At 49.6% G+C, this 18,959-nt stretch overlaps 1 protein-coding gene across 5 annotated transcripts in view; it reads right to left on the bottom strand.

Moving 5' to 3' along the window:
* The window catches only part of ARID1A (AT-rich interaction domain 1A), a 53,361-nt gene that overhangs the window by 29,106 nt on the left and 5,296 nt on the right, over positions 1-18,959 (bottom strand). For 3 of the 5 annotated variants that reach the window (XM_062508974.1, XM_062508975.1, XM_062508977.1), the window contains exons 2-4: positions 3,367-3,576; positions 2,230-2,667; positions 1,485-1,598 (exon numbers count right to left, since the gene is read on the bottom strand). In XM_062508974.1, coding sequence (XP_062364958.1) covers positions 1,485-1,598; positions 2,230-2,667; positions 3,367-3,576 — 762 coding nt within the window. Of the gene's footprint in view, positions 1-1,484; positions 1,599-2,229; positions 2,668-3,366; positions 3,577-5,873; positions 6,590-18,959 lie in introns of those variants that run through there. The other 2 variants (XM_062508978.1, XM_062508979.1) reach the window with 2 other exon arrangements.

The following is an 18,959-nucleotide window of genomic DNA, read 5'->3' as shown; positions in this document are numbered from 1 at the left end:
AAACCAGATATTCCCTTGTTTCTAGGTTCCTCCACTCTTGCAGCTGAGATGGATTTCTTTTCTTAGACTGCTCAGGAGAAGGGACGACTTGAAAAGGGCCAAATATATTTAACCACAAGGTATAACACAAACTCCCACTTGGTGCTGAGAAGGAGCCACTTCTGCAAAGCCTCATTACTAATTCCTATAATCCAAGTCAGAGGGATCAGTAGGACTCAGGAAGGCTCCAGCAGCAGGGCCTCTGAAAGGACTTCTGAGCTAGAGCAATTTCTTCAATTACTTCAGTGCCTTCACTTCTCCCGCGCTCCTCGCCAGAAGATGGGTCACATGAAGAACTTGTGGAGAGCCAGAGTGGAAAGAAACATGCTATTTAAAAAGATTTCCCCCCCCCCCCCCCCCCAGGCCTCAGAACAAATTAAATCTTTGTAATCAGGGTCCAAAAGGCAAAAAAAAAAAAAAAAATTAAAAAGGAAAAAGAAGAGGAAAGAAAAAGCAACAACCCACAACTACTCCCATTAGGTGGTCAGAACTGGAATAATTTTGTATTTTGGGTGACAATTTGTACCCACGATCTGAAGGCAGTATTTCAAGGGGTTCGTAACAAAGCTGTTCTCATTGCTGGGAGCAAAAATAACTTGGTTCTACACACAGCTCACTCCTGTGGCCAATCCAGCTGCAGCTCCCAGCACTGATTTAGCCAGTGGCTACAGAAAAAACAAAATAAAAGCTCACTCACTTCCTACTGGTTAGAACAAAAGTTACCAGCAAAGCTGGAACTCAGCAGCTCCAGACTTTTCTTCCAAGCCAGAGGCACAGACCAACTCGTGCAAACTAACCTAAACTCTCCTCTGTTTTCCTCATGTTTTAACACAAAATTAAACTACTCTGGCCCAAAACCTGCTGGAACACTGGAAACCAACCTCATCCCCAGCTGGTCACTGCACATTCAGATTTAGGACACCAAAGAAAATATAATTCCCCATCTGCCCAGGAAGGAGCTCCATGGGACTGATCTTCCTCACTCCAGAAATCAATTGATTTGTCTTTTTCACCAACTGTTCAGTCAGACTGGACCAGACAGGTTTAAATCAGCAGCACAAGGATCCCATGAAAGGCAGTGGTGCCCCAGTGCCTACCACCAGTGCCACAGTGGGCCAAGGAACAGGAAGGTAAGGTAAAAATGAGGATTCTCCCTGCAGGTCAGGCCCTGCTCTGACAGCAGTCAGGTACTTCAGACACTGCACACAGAGCTCACACCATGAAGTGCTTTAGGTAGAACCTGCAGACCAGAGCACTCAGGGTTAAACTTCCCTCTCAAATCCATTACCTTTATAAATTACATTCAATCTCCAGTGGGAAGCCAGAAGCTAATGACTTAGTAAAAAGCCCAGGCAGCCTCCATGGTTCCCATTCCCACGTGGAATTCTACCAGTGCTCATTTCTCCTGCTGAGCCCTGATTGCCCTGGGCCCAGGCCCCACTCACCGGCAGGCTGGAAGGTCTGGACTGAAGATTCAAGTTCATGTCTTCTTGCCCTTTACTGGAAGCCATTGAGGGAGCAGAGGATGCCTGGGACCCAAATGAGTCTTGAGATAACTCCTGAAACATCAAGAAACACACACACACACAAAAAAAAAAAAAAGGAGGTCAGGGATGGGAATACAATAAAGGCACTGTTGGAAGAGCTCTGGGATATTCTCACATTGTGGCAGATTTATTAGCCCAAAGCAGGAGGTGAGAGCCAGGACTGGAAGGAGCACACACAAACACTGCCCGAGCACTGCTCAGAGCTGGGAGCACAGGTCCAGGGCAGTGCCAGCCACTCTCCAGCTCTCCCTCATCACAGATCCTGGAGACCACAGCCTGTCCTGGCTTTGCCCCCCTGCTTCATCACCTTCACCATCCCAGCATCGCTCCAAGCACCTCATCACGCAAACAAGGCAACTCAACCAAACCCTCCCACTTCTCAAAGGTGCCCTGGATGTATTGCAGAGTTTGCTGAAAGGTCCCAGCCAGCTTTATTTCTCCTCCCCAAAGCCAAGTTTAACTTTTGCTGGCTGCCACACCTGTGAGCCACAGGAGAAGCTTTGACCAACGTCCCACCCAGTTTGCCGCACGTGGTTTAATTAATTAACCAATTCTAAGTCTCAGAACAGCAGGTTTGCCCCCACGTTCTGACATGACCTAGGGGAATGGCCTAGAGGAGGGAGAAGAGCAGGAGCCAGCCTACCTGAGGTGGGGGGAAGCGTTGCTGGGAGTAGGCCGAGGGCTGCTGGGGCGGCTGCGCGGGCGCGTACGACGAGGAGGGGGCCGGGGTCTGCTGCTGCTGCTGCTGCTGCTGGTAGGGAGACTGGGATTGCTGCTGCTGTGAGTAGGGCTGGCCCTGGGCGTGCTGCGGGCCAGGCTGCTGCGGGTACGGGCTGGGGGGCTGCTGCTGCTGCTGCTGCTGCTGCTGCGGGTACGCTGCTGCGGGCGCTGCGGGCTGAGCCTGCTGCTGCTGCTGCTGGTACGAGGGCTGGGGGTGAGCGCTCTGCGAGGGAGGCTGCTGAGAGTAGGGAGGCTGCTGCTGCTGCTGCTGCTGCTGAGGGTGAGGGCTCTGCTGGTTGTAGTAGGGAGTCTGGCTCTGCTGCCCGTAGGCGCTGGGGCCCTGCTGCCCGTAGGGAGGCATCTGCAGAGGGAGAGATGCACCAGTCACAAAAGCGATTCTCATACACACACACACACTGAGTCTGCTCGAGAAGCAGAAGGAACTTCCAGAAGAAATTCAGAAAGCTGTGTAGAGCAGTAATGCACTGGAAATGCCACTGCCTAGATACTTCCCAGACAACAGCAGAAGTCACTCGTGTGTGACGTTATTCTTGGCAGTAACCAAGTTTTAACAGGCATCATAGCTAAGTTCTTAGGGATCCCTATCTGACTACCCTTCAACAAAAGTTAACATTGAAAGGAAAGGTTGCTTGCTTCAACAAAAAAAAAAAAAAAAAAAAAAAAGAAAGAAAGAAAGAAAGAAAGAAAAATTGCCTTTTGAATCCTGCAAACAGTCCAGCAGGCGCCACTTGGATCATGTAATGAGCCAAAACTGACCTGGAGTCATTTCTTGTGCAAAGAACAGCTGTGTCTCTAACACAGCACAGCAGAAAGAGGATCTCCCTCCCCTGCTACTTATTTTTCCCTTGCTGGATTCACTGCCCTGCCACCACCTCTCTTGGACACAAGAATTCCACGGGGTATCAATCCCACCTGGATGCAGGTGTGGCACAAAACACAGCCTGGAGAAATGCCACTTTACCTCAACGACCAACCCAGCCCGGCCGTGCCTCTTGGCCTGGCAAGCTGCGAGAGGCTGTGGAAGCTCTGGAAACTGTACCTGTTGTGCATATGAGATGCTGCCCATGGTGCTCTGTGTCCTGCTCTGCATGCCCATGGGGTATCTCTGGGGGCCCTGTGGCCCGTAGGGCTGCCCGGGGTAGCCGTGGCCCTGCTGGGGGGGCTGGGGCCCCTGCTGCTGTGTGTAGGGGTTGTTCCCTCCGTAGGGCTGAGGCCTCATCTTCCCCATCTGATCCATCGGGCTCGAGGGCTGCAAGGGAACACGGGACACGTGAGGCACGTCGGGACACGCAGGAATCGTTCGTTTAAACATCGCAACTTCCCAAAAACCCCGGCGGGAAACGGCGCCAAGGAGAAGCTGGTCTGCCTCTTCCCAGGTGCTAAACCCACCCCAAGCTACTTCTGGAATTACAGCAGGATTCCTGCTGCCCTTCCAAACACACCAATCCACCAAGAACAAGCCCAGGGTGAAGTCATTTAATGCTGACATCTATCCCGTGGCAAGACAGGGAAGAATGGGGGGAGGACTTTCAAGAAAAATCAATTATCAGTGTAAGAGGCTTTTCCCTATTGTAGGGAGCAGTTTAATGTCCAGATATTCCACAACAAGGTAAATTTAAGCCAGAAATTTAAATATTCACAAGAAACACTGCTTCTTTGACGTGTAACAAGGTCTCCCAAAACACTACAGGCTGTTAATTTACACTTATGCATTTCAATTAATGCACATTGATGTAGTAACACTGGGCAGTGCTGCTGACATCCTACAGTTTCATTTTGGAATTTTTTTTTTTGACATGTGCTTTGTGTCTGCTGCCTTTTGGAGAATAAAGAGTTTCTAAATCAAATTTATTCAGATGCATGTAAAAAAATGTGTCGTTCTCAAAAGCCAGGCCCCTGAGCTTCAGAGCAGAGACAATGAGATGAGTGAAGAAATGCAGCTTTCCTTGGACTTCATCTGTGCTACCCCTGCCTGGAGCCAAGGTTTAGGAACAGTCAATAGAATTCCCTGAAAACATTATAAACCCCAAAACAGAGCTTTTCCACCCTGGCAGTTATTCCCCCCCTAATGCAAGGGCTGTTCTGAGGTGGTGACCTCTCAATGAATCCCAGCACAGTCCTTAACCTCCATTCCTTGGGCTGAATGGGAATCTTTTCCTGAGCTCCTGGTGACCTAACTAATCCCAGTGAGATGTTTTCCACAGATCACCATGACAATGGACTCTCTATTACACCATCCCTTCCTGCCCCCAGCCCTGGGGTGGTGTTTGTACAGATCCACCCTCTCTTGCTGAGCTCAGGTGCTTTGAGGAGTGGCCCTACAGGTCTGCACAAGCAGAACACCACACACAGCTCAGGCTGGAAACCTCACAGAATCCCAGAGAGCAGAGCAGGATTTCACTGATGTTTGCAAAATCCACGCTCTTAGGGGGGAAAAAAAAAAAAAAAAAAAAAAGTTCTTGCAGTATGCTGCACTGGAGGAAAGCCTTCCCCAGCAGCCAGCACAGCTTGGAGCCCCAGCACACATTTGTGTGGCCAGCTGGCTGTGCAGGGTGGCTGCCAGGGAGGCTCAGCCCCGAGCCAGCAGCGAGTACAGGGACACCACGGGAGCTCGTGGGGCTCTGCTGGGCCACCAGGAGCTGGGACTGAGTGGGGATGGCAGGAAAAGGCCCACTGTTGGGAAAGGGAGAGGCTGCTGGCTCATCAGAAACCGGGCTCTCTCAGAGCAACTTGTCTCAGTATGGTACAAATGGATGGAGAACACAGTCCGGGTGCTCTGTTCTACCCCAGTTCAGGGCACCCATGGAATCTGCCCAGCTGGAAGGGACCCACCAGGATCCAGCTGTGACCCAGGACACCCCCAGAGTCCCATCCTCTGCCTGAGAGCATTTCCCAGCTGCTCCTGGAGCTCTGGCAGGCTCCAGGGGGAAGCCAAGCCCCCTGAGTTTGCCATCCTGTGGAACTGCTCCCAGCCCAGCCCTCCCTGCAGTGACTCTCTCTGCACAGGTGGATTTTGGATGCCTTCCCACGCTCAGCTGTGCTGCGTGTTCCCATCCCCATCCATACCGACACCAAACCAATCCTGAACAGGTTGGATTCCATGTTTTAGACTGCAGGGCAGCCCCAGATCCCTGCCCTGGGAATGCCAGGCACCCACACGGGGTCCGTGCCAGCTCGGAAAAGGAAAAGGAGCTTCCATTCATGGGGGCAGGAAAAAAAAAAAAATCTTTGAAGGCTCTGGTGGAACCCTCAGAGCTGCAGGGTCTCAATCCTGAACGGAGCACCCATGTGGAGCTCCCATACACCCTGAAAGATGCAAATTGTGTTTACACCTTCCCAGCAATTGTCCCCGATGCTTCCCAAGCCTTGCCTTGTGGGCACCCCTTGCATTACTGACATCTCCTCCCTGCCCACATTATCTCCTTTGGTATGTAAAAACGGGGCCACCAGGAGCTCTCCTAGCTCCTGGCTTTTGACTTCAGCCTGCTCTCACCACCCCCAAGCACTCACATCCTTCCACCTGACAAAGTGCAACTTTGGGCTTACCGACTTAATATTTCAGCATCTTTTCCATCTGTTACTTGCTTCCTCCTGTGGTTGTAAGTCCTCTTTTCAGCCCTTTACCAAGGGCAGCTTCTCAAATACATTCTTTTTCAGGGTTTTGTTTAAACTTTTTTTTTTTTTTCTGAATACACTCACACCACATGCTGCCACCCCTGCACTGATTTTCTTGTCTGTGGTCACCCACAAGACCAACCATCTCTTCAGAGGGGAGAAAACAAGGTGAAGATTCACTTTTCCATGACTCCTACAGGAAGCATGACAACTACTAAAAAACTTCCAAGAAACATTTGAAACCGTTTATGCACCCACTGTAAAAAAAAAAAAAAAAAAAAAAAAAAGAGAGAGAGAGAGAAAAAAACCCAAAACACAAACCCCAAACATCTTTCCAGGATGTGACCAAGTTGTCACCTTGACTGCTCAGTGTAGGAGGACACGATGTGCCTCAGGCTGCCACCCTTCCACCAGGCCCCAGCACAGAGAGGGTGCTAAAAACAAACATGAAGAACGCCTCGACTGCAGCCTTCTGAATAAAATCCTATCACCAGCAGGAACGTAAACGCCAATTAATCCCTAATGAAGGAACTATTTCATACACACACTCCTGACTCGTAGCAAGGTTAATTCCTGCTCCCCGGGGTTTGCCCTGTACATCTCAAGTGCTGCCATGTGTTATTTCTTCCTTCAAAACATCCCATTAATTCAGAATATCCCACACATCTCTGTAGCTGATGGAGACTTGGTATTGCTGCTCTGGTTCCAAAAAGTCAGCCAGCAGGAAGCTTCCTTGAATGTGCTGTCCCAAAGCCCTCACAGGGAGCTGAACTCCACGTGCCTCGAGACAAGATCCAAGCTGGAATGCAGGGATTGAGCCAGGGGCTGGTGTGAGGATGCCCAGCCCCTGTGCACACCCGTGGCACACGAGATGGGCACGCTGGGAGGGAGCAAGAACACGTCAGGGTAAACAGGGAAATACCAAAGCCAGACTGCAAAGGGCTGGAAATTCTTCTCTGGGCTGATGCATGGGAAATCCTTTCAATAGGAAACCACAGGAGTAGATTACTGTGATTACACTTCAAAAGCAAAGGCCCTGCCACAGAGAGACATAATTGAGAGAAAGTGTTGCTCCTTGATCATTGAAGTCCAGACCCCCTGCTTACACCTCCCTGCATTCACAGAAATTGCTTCTATTCTCCCTCAATCCCACTATCTCTGCTGTTGTGTAACACCAGTAAGGACCAAAACTCAACAAAATACTGTCCTGCCACCAGTCAAACTCCCAAAAACAAACTCGTGTGGTTTGGTGTGTGAAGAGAGTGACCACAAGCCTGTGCTCAGAGAAACTGCGGAGCTTTGGGGGCAATTTAAGATATTTCTAGACTGAGAGTTTGTAACAGCAAGCCCAGAGTGAGCTTCAAACTGCTGAGTTCAAAAGCTCTTCAAATCACTCTGTGTGATGTGAAGGGTGTCAGGCCCCTGGAATGAGGCAGTGCAGTGAAACCAGCTCTTCTTCCCAACAACACCGAGGTTTTCCGTAAGAAACCAAAAAAAGCTCTAAGCAGACAAGAGGATTCCATGAACAATTCTTTTCAAATTCTGTCTGCTGGAAGAGAAATTTGGCCTCTTGAACGAAGAGCTCGGTTAAATTGGAGGGGACTTGCTACTGGTCCTGTCAGGAAAATGAGTAAAGGGAAGAGGCAAATCCCACTTAGGGAGCAAGAGCCAAACCCTCCACAGCTGTACAGAAAAATGGAATTCTGACTTTCCCTGTTACCTTATTACATATTTGTATTTTATTGGGCCAGAGGAAGAAAAGGAATGGGAGTCATTCATTGAACTCTCCAGTTTCAAATCAGCATCATTCCATTATTGGCAAACGTGGGTGCTGGCCACAAATGGCTTCTTCAGCTGCCCCCCCCCCCCCCCCCGACCTTCCCCAAAAAATGAGAAGGCTGAAAAAATAAGAAAAAAAGCCCTCAGCTCTCACCTGGGCTTTGAAATCTTCCCCTGACCAGCTCCGTTGTCCGTTTTTTTGTGATAAAAAAATAATAAAAAGCATTGCTGGCTGTTTAACCGAGAGAAGCCCTAATTGATTCCCACAGTCATTAACCTGCATTTTACCTCGGAGAGTGGTAGTTAAGGAAGTCGGCACTGCTATTTATAACTCATCTCAAATTGAGGGCAGACTGCCTAAAATCTAACACATCCCAGCTGTACTCCTGTTTGAACTGGGGCCAAGGGAATTTTTTAAAGCAATCTTGGCACTGAATGAATGACACCAGCAGTAGGAGCGCGTGTGGCTGTGTTGTGCTGACGTAGTGCTGGAGGTGGAAGGGGCGGCTCGGGGGGGCTGCTCTCCCTTAATCCCTCTCCCAAGCCCAGCTCAGCCCCTGAGCCGGAGCCGCCCACCCAGAACCAAACACAGGAAACGTCTTTTCCTGTGCAACGCCTTCGAGTGAGAAGCACATGGCTAATCTGCATAAAAGCAAAAAAAAAAAGAAAAAAAAAAAAAAAGAAAAAAAAAAGCCACGCCGCTCCTGCCAGGAAGGTTTGTGCTCCTCGGAATCCCCGGCCACGGAGCGAGCGCTTGGAGCCGAGCCGGGAATCCCGGCAAGGGCCGGGAGCAGATGGGAAGGAGCCGAGCAGCACCAGCCATTGTCTGGCTGCTGAGCTGCCACAAAGAGCAGCCTGCAGAGTCCAGAGGGAGGTGCCAGCTGCTCCCTGGCCACCCCAGTTTGGCCGCAGAACCGGGGCCAGCGCAGCCAGGTGGAAGTGGCCGGGCTGGGACGGTGCTGGGCAGCACCACTGCTGGGTAACACATCCCATGGGATCAGGGACGAACTGCTCGCCCCCCTGCCTGCGTCCCCAGGGAGCCTCGCCTGGGTCTTGTACACGAGGCATGAGGGATTGCCACCTTTCAAGCCTCAAAGCCCTGAGCAAGGCAAACCCCGTGTCCCGAGTGATGCTGGGGTGAGGGTACCAGCTCACAAAGCACAGGGCTCACGAGCAACGTCAAACACAGGGAGGCATTGCCCGAAGCTGCCACGGAGCCCTGGGGATCCACCAGAACCAGGCAGGCCGTGGTGATCCCACACTGACAGCAGCAGTTCCTCTGCCACTGCTGATCCACAGCATCACCAAAGCAGAACTCATGGGGACGGGGACACAACAGCACCCAAGGAGGCTCCAGCAAAGCCCAGGCTGAGCTGGTCTCTCGCGTTTGCACATCAGACACTCTCACGCTTATCTGTGCCTGCCAGACCCCCCCAAAGGTGACTCCAACTCTCCACAGCCAGAGGAATTATCACAAACCAAACCCCGTCCTCATTCGGGAGCAAACACAGCTCACCTTGCACCGGGGAACTCTTTCATCTGCTCTATTTCAGGTGCAACTGGCTGTGCTCAGGTCAACACCTGAGCTCGCTGCCTTTTACAGCCCGGGTCATGCTCCGATGCCTCTCTTCCCATGCTGGGCTGCTTTTAGACAGGGACAGAAGAGGCTCAGGGGAAGCTGAAGCTAAAATAAAGATCCTCCAGCAGGACGTGAAGATGGTCCCAAAAGAAAACACCTCGAAAACCCAAGGTAATAATGGTATCCAGCACCTCACTGGGACAGTGCAGACAACCAGCCTCTTTCTCTGAGAATATCGTCACAGAAATGCACAGTTCCTTTTTGGCTTCTCCCCTCCCTTTTTAAACTTGAGAAATCCACCAACTTCCTTCAGTCCCTCAGCACAGGCAGGGCAGACACCGAGCCCGTGCTGGCCCTGCTCAGCTCCCACCAGGGACTCTCCTTGCCTCCCTCCATCACTTTGGGAACCCCATTCCATTCAGGAAGCAGGCAGCATGCTCACACCCGTAAGCCTGGAGTGCCAAAACCTGACTTCTGGAATACGCTACAGGGTTACAAATGCTCATCCCTTGGAAACATGCAGGACAAATCCATTTTTTCCATAAGCTACTGAAAAATCAAACGCCTCCCTTGCCCCCACAAATCCCAGAATCTAACTTGGATTTGGACACATAACCAGGAGGTGATGTATCCTCATCTCATTATCAATGGCCAATGCAGATTAAAGTTTGGCTGTCAAAACAAATGACCTCTGCTCCACAGTTTCAGTTCCGTAACCAGAAAGAGCCTGGTCTTTCTTCTGACTTTTCCCAGTAGGTCAGAGTTTGACCCAAGACACTTTCTATTCCTCTAAACCTCTGCTAACACCCCGGCCTCAGAACAAGCTCAAGACACCAACACAGAAGGAGAACAGGACCCTTTCTGCATTTCTTCAGCCACCTGCTTCTATCTGGAGCTCCAGCAAACCTAAAATCTGCCCTGCTCAATGTTTATCCCCTCCCTGATCATTTATTACAGCACTTTCTTTGGGGAGCTCTGCTGTAAATGCAGATTCTGAGTTGTACCAGTGGAAGGAAGATGACTGAGTTTCTCCCAGCAGCCATCCTGTGACCTGTATCTCCCTGCTAAACACAATCCAGTAATTACCCATTAACGTTTCTCAGCAAGAACCCAGTCCACACATCTCAGAGGACTTTCCAAAGCACAGCTCTTACTAATATTCTTCTAATTGATTAAAACTGACCAGAGTTTTGATTACAGGATGTATCATTATGGAACATCTCATTCCTGAAAGAAGTCAATCAGCAGAAGGTGATGTGGTGGGGAAGTGAAATGAGAGTCACCCCTCAAAGCCTCCCTGGAAATAACCCAACAGCAGCACAGTGTTCATGCCCAATCACCAGCAGATTTGTGTTACTGTTTATTTTATTAAGAACTGGAGGGTGGGAAGGTGCCAAGCCTACAACAAGCACCAGGATGGCTCCTCATGGACCCCTCTCCTGCCTGCAGGCTCAGGATGTTCATATCCCTGTGGGAAGAGCACAAGGGATCCCCCACTGCCTGAAAATCAGCAACAACCAGAGGACTCATTCCCTCTCTCCATCTCCACTACTTACACCACGGCAGGACGCTGACAAACACCATTTACTGATTTAAATGCAGCCAAAATTAACAAAGATTATCATTACTGCACAAGATCTGATGACCAGAGTTGGGGTCAGATGATGCAGTCTGTTATTCAGACTGTGTGATCCCTATACAATTTCTACATAATTTCTCCAACAATTCCAACTTACATTTAAAATACAATTTCCTTCTACCCTAAGAACTAGGCAATGAGCTATCTATCCCTCGCTGTCCAGCTTCAATTCATTTTACAAGCACATTATTCAACCAGCTCGCCCCAGGATTCCCCAAGTTCCACTGCTGACTCCACCCAAACATCCAAGCAACACCAAGATGTAAAGAAAACTGTGCCTGAGCTCCATGGGAGATGATCCCAAGGAACATGTGAACCATGTAATGAGGTGCTGGTCTTTTAAGATGGAAAGAAACTTCCTTCCTGAATATTAAACCAGGCTTTAAGTTCAGCCAACCTCCTACTTCTGCTCTAATGAACTGGAGGCAAGTCAACAAAAAGACACTCAAATGTCTCATTACTGCACTTCCAGGCTGGAAGGAGCAACCCAGCTCGTGCTGTACCACAGGAATGGGCCAGGGCCAACAGCAAACCATAAAAAAAGCAGGAGGAGGAAGGACTAGGGTGGGAGAGCAGAATTATATTCAATGTCACCACTGCTTAAGTGATCTCACTCCAAGGAGCACAGAGCAGCTGTTCCCCATCACCAGCGAGTCCCAAAATATTTGCTCCAAACTGTGCTGAAAACCTGAAAGGGCTCCAGATGCCCTGTAAATACATTCAGACACTGCAACCTGTGGCAGACTTCAGTCATGCAGCTAATTCCCTGTAACCCCTGTTTCCTTGAAAACAAGCCCTGCTGACAAGCTCATGGACAGATGTCTTTTGCTACTGAACACGAGGGATGTTTTCCAAAACTGGAGGTCTGAGGGAAGAGCCAATGCCAGGGCTCACTGGAGTTTTACTGCCCAGAATACAGGTAGTTTTCTCAATTCATTAAAAGCCTTTTTCTGCACAGAAATCTGAGGGTGCTGGTGCACACTCTGGAGTTGATAAGACACCTCCAGCACAGCCTCCTGGGTTCCTTTCTAAGAACACTTTCCTGATAAATCTTCATCTGTAAAATGCAGCAGCACAGGTTTCTACCCACTTGTGTGTCTGAAAGCTCCATCTGTATTTGAATATCTCATCACTTTGCAAATTCAGCTCATTTCACACCAGAATAAACAGTGGTTGAACAGACTCAACTGGACAGGCAGACTCCCATGACCCCTTCCCACACTGGGATGGGCATTCCCGGGGAGCCTTGGGGATCAGCTCAGGGCTCTGAACAACCCCAGCTCTGCACAGCCCCACCTCTCCTACCACACACAGCACCTCGAGGAGGGGGACACAGCCACGCTGATCCTTGGAGAGCTGCAGCTCTTGGAGGAGCCCCGTGCCAGAGCCCCATCTCACCCACAGCTCCCACGGGAGCTGTGTGTTGGGACCTGCAGCTGCTCCAAGCCGTGGCTCAGCCTCTCCCCTGCTCCTGCAGAGCGACTGAATTCATCCAGAAGTGTGCCTTGTGGAAGACCAAAACCATCCAAGGAGCCTGGGGATCAATCTGTGGAAGACAGGCAGTGCCAACACAACCCCCTGTGCTCCACCACACTCCAGCCCTCGGCTGGATGCTCAGAGCTCACAGAGGCCATCCCTGGGATGGGGTGACATGGGCCAGCAGCTCTTACAGCCCCAGGCACAGCCCAGCCCAGCCAGGAGGTCGGGATGAGCATCACTGATTACCCCAGAGCCCCTAAAACACTCCTGGGGTACAGGAGCTGTCACCCCACACCCTGCCTGGGTCACCTCACTGGGAAACAACTCAGTAACCCCAAACCCCCTCCCCACACTCCTGACCTTGCTGTCTTCTGTATCCAGCACGAAACAAGGTAGCAAAGCTTTGTTTTGCTAATAGGAAACAGTAAAGTTACTTTATTTCCCTTGTCATTACAGCGGTTCACAAATTTGGGTGCTATTTTTGTGGATTTTATTGAGCCTTCTCTTAATTTTAGCCTTAAAATTCCACCTTCAAGCCTCCACTTCAGTTCCACGGAACCAAAAATATTTAAAATTGCAGTAATGACAAGTTACCATCTGCATTTACTGAGGATGGGCTCGGTAACTTTACAGCAAAGCCACAACCAATCTGCAGTATTTACACCCAAAGGAGCTATTTGCATCCAGCAAAGCAGGGCTGCCTGGGGAAGAGGAGGCTGGGGGAGATGCAAACTCTACGTGGGCAAGAAACTTGGAGCTGCAGCCAAGGCAGCTCCAGACAGCAGGGAAGACACTCCTGGAGCCTTCACCAAGCCAAGGCTGCTGTGATTCAGGTTCACTACACATCCTGAGTGGCACAAGGTCCTTGATATTTATAAATACGAATGATTTTTTATTTTTAAAAAGCCCACCAGGCCTTTCTCACAGTAATTTTTGAAGTCTGATTCTGTTACCCCATGCTCGGTTCTGTCCTTGGGCTTTTATTTCATCTCCATCCAGAAAAATCCAGAGTTCTTTCCAGGCAGAATGAACAACGTGGGGAGTTGCTCAGCGAGTTAAGAGGAGCTGGGGAAGAGGACAGCAGAATTCCCAAGTGTGCCAATGCCACGGGGGCAGGAGGAACAGCCAGCACTGCAAAGGCTCCACTGGTTCCAGGAACAGGTATAACAAGAAACTGCAAGACAAGTCCTATGAGGAAAGGGAGATGAGACATGACTGTGCCTTGACAGCAGTGACACCTCTGAACAGTTTATTGCCATTTCCAGAGTGATCAGGCACAAAGCTCTCCTTAATTCCTGCCCTTCGTGCACAGGGCACTTCCAGCACGCAGCGCTCACAGCGATCACCAAAGGCAGGGAATCAGGAACTCCAGGCTCTGAGGCTCAGCAGCACCTCACACCTGGCTCTCCTGCCCGCCCAACACTGCTCCAGGGCTCCCAACTGGCTGAGTTATTCACCTGTGAGTAACTCAGGATTTACACCTGTGAGTACATATTTTGCACCTCGCTCCAAGGACAAGGCAGGGAAGGGTTAAGGGCCAGAACGCAGCTGAAAACCAAAGAACACTCCATTGCTCTGGGATCTTTCATACAACACTGATCACTTCATCTGACTTTAATTCCTGACACCAAATCAGCATATAGCTTTTCAAAGGAAATCTTGTCCCAGATTGCAAGGTAATCAATCCCAATTAACGTGGAAAGCAGCTTTTGCAACACCATCGTGGCCTGTGAACCCAGCAGGAAGGACAGGGAAGGGGCCCAGGAACATCTTTCAGGTACAGGCAGACAGGATAATTTGGGATAGGGCTGCTCTGGCAGCGTCTCCTGCACAGCAGCCAGTCAGGCTTTTTGCTTCTCCTCCAGTGCATGACCTGAGTAAAGGTGGCTTTTATGCCACCTCCCTCCTCCTCAAAGTCCCTTCCCCACCACTGTGCCCTGTTCCAGGGGAGCCACATTTCCATCAAGAAACTTTTCCTTAAACCAGAGAAAATTGTCAAGGGGATGGTGCTAGACCCTGTTCAGTGGTGACAATGACAGGACTAAGAGGCACAGCCATAAAATAAACCTCAACCCGAGGAAGAACTTCTTTCCATGAGGGTGGCAGAGCCTGGAACAGCTGGACACTCCCTCTGTGGGGACATCCCAAACCCACCTGGAGCTGTTCCCGTGTCACCTGCCCCAGGTGACCCTGCCTGGGCAGGGGGTGGCACTGGGACATCTCCAGAGGTCTCTTCCAAGGTGTGATCCTGTGAAAACTGTTCCAGCTGTGAACAGTTCCTCACGGCCAGAGAGGAATTCTGCTGCAGCAGTGAGGGCACTGCCCTGGATTCTGAGCTGTGCTCAGAGCACCTCTCTGCCACCTGCAGGGTGCAGAGCCAGGGAAAGGATTCCAAAACATGGAAAACTCCTCCTGGTCTGCCACAATAACCTGAAAGACTCTGAGATACTTTAATACTCATATGCCTCCTATCAAAACACTGTCCAATTATCCACGTACAATTTAAAAAAAAAAGTAAAATTAATGTTCAACTTGGCTGTATGCAGCAGCTGGCCCAAGTCCTTTCCAGGGGATCCAACGCACTGCAATCACCCTAAGTGCCCACAGAATAATTCTGCCCACAGAATTATTTTTTTTACAATAAAATAATAACCCCCCCACCCCCGCGGAGGGGCAGGCTGCAGGACCCCTCAGAGCAGAGGCAACACGTGCAGCCACAGCACAGAAAGGCAATTGCTGAACACCTGATCACGCTCAGTGAACTGGCCTTGACTGGCAAGTCTTTTCCTTGATTAGCCATGCAAACCCCAAAGTCAAAGATAATTTAAAGAGAAAAGAAAATGAAGTTTTAACTAATCCCAGCACTTTCACCATTTCACTGCATCTCCTGCACAGAGGCAAGAACTTCTGTGAAAGCCTTTCACAAGGAGCAGGGCCGAGGGGAGACCACCTCTAGCCTGGCACTGGCTTAATTATTTACACAGAGTTAATGAATAGCAGACTTTCCTCCTAAACTCACACAGGGTGCATAGTCCTGCAATCATTTGGACTTTAAATCCACCCTCAGACTGTTCTGAAGTACAAAACTCCAACCAAGCCTCCAGGAAGGATCCCAGAGAGAGCAGAGTGAGTGCAGGACCCTGGCAGAGTTCAGGTGGCAAAGCAGGACAGTCCAACCCCTCCAACACAATTCCCACAGCGACCTGGGACCAAGGACAGACATTCTGGGGAGTTTCTCTCAAGGAAACAGGGACAGGCACAAAGCCACACGTTTAAGAGCAGGTTACTGAGCACTTTTGCCTCTGCTCTCCACACCTGGAGAGAGCTGGACAAGAAACACTCAGTTGATGTGACTGAGCTGGGATATTCTCCCTGATGTCCAACAAAGCACTGAGACACGGAGGCAGCTCTGCTGTGCTCAGGTGTGGCTGATCCTGCCCTGGAGCAGGACAGGGGGGCTTGGTGACCTCCCCAGTTCACCTCCAGACCTCTGCCCAAGCAGGAAAACATCACTGAACAGGCAGCACGGGCAAGGCACCAGGAGCTGCACGTGCCAGGCAGCACAGCCCACCCTGCACACTGCTCACCAAAAGGAGCAAATTCAGCCCTGAAACCCAAACCACGACGGCCATTCCCAGAGCACTCCCTGTGCCTGCTGCCCACCCTGGGTCCTGCCCCAGCAGAGCCATTCCCAGAGCCCCAGCACACCTGGAGCTGCAGCTGGAGCTGGGGCTGGGCCCAGGTTCTCAAACATCCCTGCTGGCTGCTCACAGGCAGGGCGCCAGGACATGCTGACATCACCAGGGAAATGGCAATTCTCAGGGTTTCTCTTAGTCAAACCTGAGTGAGATTTCACAAGTGAGTGGAGGGGAGAAAAGTACTTCTCTGACCCATTCATCCTCCCCAGGGAGGGAAACTCCAGAGCCCTCCCAACTTCAAGAATTTCTCTTTGAGAAAAGAATCACAGAACCTCTAAGGGTGGAAAGTCAGAAGTGGCAGAAAATTGGGGCCACCTGTGGTCTCAGCCACAGACAAGATGTGCCCACCACATCCCACCAAAACAAAGTCACCTCTGGTCCTCACATGGCCGAGCACCCACAAAACCAGGCCAAGGAGCAGGCTCTGCTCCACCAGCTCCATCAGGGGTCCCAAAAACTACTGCCCATGCCCAACCAATTCAGGCTTAATGTTAATTATCCAGGAGAGAGGGGAAGTTACTTAAGTTAAAAGATTAAAAAAAAAAAACGAGAAAAAGAAAGTTAACAGCAATTGAATTTGTCCTTGAAAGAGTTTCAATTACCAGAGTTGGCTTAAGGAAATAATGACATGCTGGTTATCACATGAAATGCCAATAACTGTAATGGAGCAGCAGTTTTTTTACAGTTATTTACAACAACTGATTTTTCATGGGAATTTCATAGGAATTAAGACATACACACTCTATCTCCACTCTTTCATTCTCTCATATAGATATTTATTTACCCTATTAACAGAATTAACCAATCCCCTTATTTGATCCAACACATTTTTGTCCCTTTTTTCTCCCAGGAAAAAAAAAAAAAAAAAAGAACATGATTAGAAATTAGACTCCAGCTACATTTTACTCTTAACACCTAAAGCAAAAAGAAATATTTGCTGAGAAATTCTGAAGCAGCTTTTATTAAGTTTACCTGTCATTATGCAGCATCCTTGACGTTTCACTACAGAGAACTCATGCCCACGTTGTGTAAATACTCACTGAGCTGTCACTTAAAACTCAGAACCACTCCAGAAAGACACTGTGGCAAACCTGGAAATGCATTCTTGATGTAGTGCAAGAACTCTCAGAAATGCTCAAGCTGCAGGACTGAGCTGCTGTTACAGCCCTCCAAGTTCAGGAGCAGGGAAGAGCCAGGAGTGGGAACCCCTCCCTCACCCACGTGTTAATACATGATTAATCCATGGCTGATTAGACATGGAACTGGTTAAAATGTGTACAGGAGCTGAGTCCTGGGAGAAGCAGCTGCACTGAAAGGGTCTCAGTGCATTCAGCTAACGCCAGGGAGGGAATCTGGGGTCACACTCAGCACAGGACGAGTGCCAGAGGATTCATCTTCCCCTTCCCAAAGCTCCCAGAGCAGCAGCTCAGCCTCTGAGGATCAGTCCCAGTGGGAATTCAGAGCCCACGTTCCACCCCTGCTGCACAGGGAGAAACCAAAGACCCAGCTGAGACCCAGCTCCTGCAGAGCTCCAGCCTCCAGACAGGATGGGAAATTCGGGAATTTCGGAATTTTCCTGGGTGCACTGATGGGCACAGTGTGGTCTTCCTGAGCCCCCCAAAAGGACACTCCAGGTTTATCTCCAGTGAGGAACTCCTCTGCTTTTCCAGGGAACCAAAAAGGCAGCAGCTCCTGTGGTGCCACCCAGACACAGCCCAAGCAGTTCTGCTCCAGTGTGCCAAAAATCAGCTTTCTTCTTCCACTTGTCACTCACTTCCAGTTGGAGATTTATGGCTCTGCCTAACAGACACCCATGCATAAATTAAAGACTGAACTTTTTGCAGTCAGCGCACAACAGAAAAAACATTTTGTAGGACTTCTTAAAAACATTTTTTTCCCAGCAGGAAGTTATCCTTCCTTTCTCTCCCAGCAGAACAAAAGGGGAAATGTTGTTTCCCACCCTTGCTGATGGTTTAAGGACTGTTCCAGAGGGAAAAAGCAAGTGGCTAAATATTGACAAACTTATCTTTTCCATCCCCCCAACCACGTTTGCTGCCTTCAGTTTCTGTTTTGCTGCTGCTGCTCCTTGAGAGTTTCCAGCATTCCTGGCAGGAATTGGGCAATGGAATTGCTGATGAGCTCCCCAGAGCAATCCATCACACAGGAGTTGCAATTCAAAGAAGAAATTAGACTCACGAGCCAGAGAGTATTAAATACACAGAGTAAGAACTGGAAAGGGCATTTGCTCCTCTAATATTTTAATTACTCAGAGCACAGATGCAGAGGGTAGAAACTGGCTTTCCAACTGGTGGTGTTCCTTTGAAAAGAGTAAGGGAGAGAAGTGGTGGAAAAGTCGTGTATGAGGTAACAGATAAAACCAACAGCTGCACTATTAAGCCTAATTTTAGACATTATTTTCTCTCTGAAGGAAAGCTGCTGGGATTTTTAGCACAGCCCTCATGGAACGTGTGATACGTCTGTACCACAGGAACCACTGACCAGAGCTCTCAAATGAGACAACAGAAAAATCCCAAAGCATTATGAATGCACCAAGCTCGTGAGAACAGTCAGGCACAGCTTTGTAACACAACATTTGACTGTCTTGCCTCCCCCCAGCCCAGCTTCTAATGTTATAAAAGAACAGGGAAGAAGTCCTGCCTGCTTTTTGGGGGAAAACAGAAAGTTTTCCCATTTTCAGAAACGGGAAACACAAGTTGTAGCAGGTAAAAGGAATAAAACTGGGCAGATTCAAGAAACCACTAAGTATTTTAGCCCCCCCCCCATAAAAAAGGCCTGAAAGTCAAACATAAAACCAAATTTCTGCCTTACAACCAACATCATTA

Source organism: Cinclus cinclus, chromosome 26 (genome assembly GCF_963662255.1).
Source record: "Cinclus cinclus chromosome 26, bCinCin1.1, whole genome shotgun sequence".
In the NCBI taxonomy this organism is placed as follows: Eukaryota; Metazoa; Chordata; class Aves; order Passeriformes; family Cinclidae; genus Cinclus; species Cinclus cinclus.
Note: the sequence above shows the minus strand (reverse complement) of the source record. Positions and strands in the feature narration are given on the sequence as shown.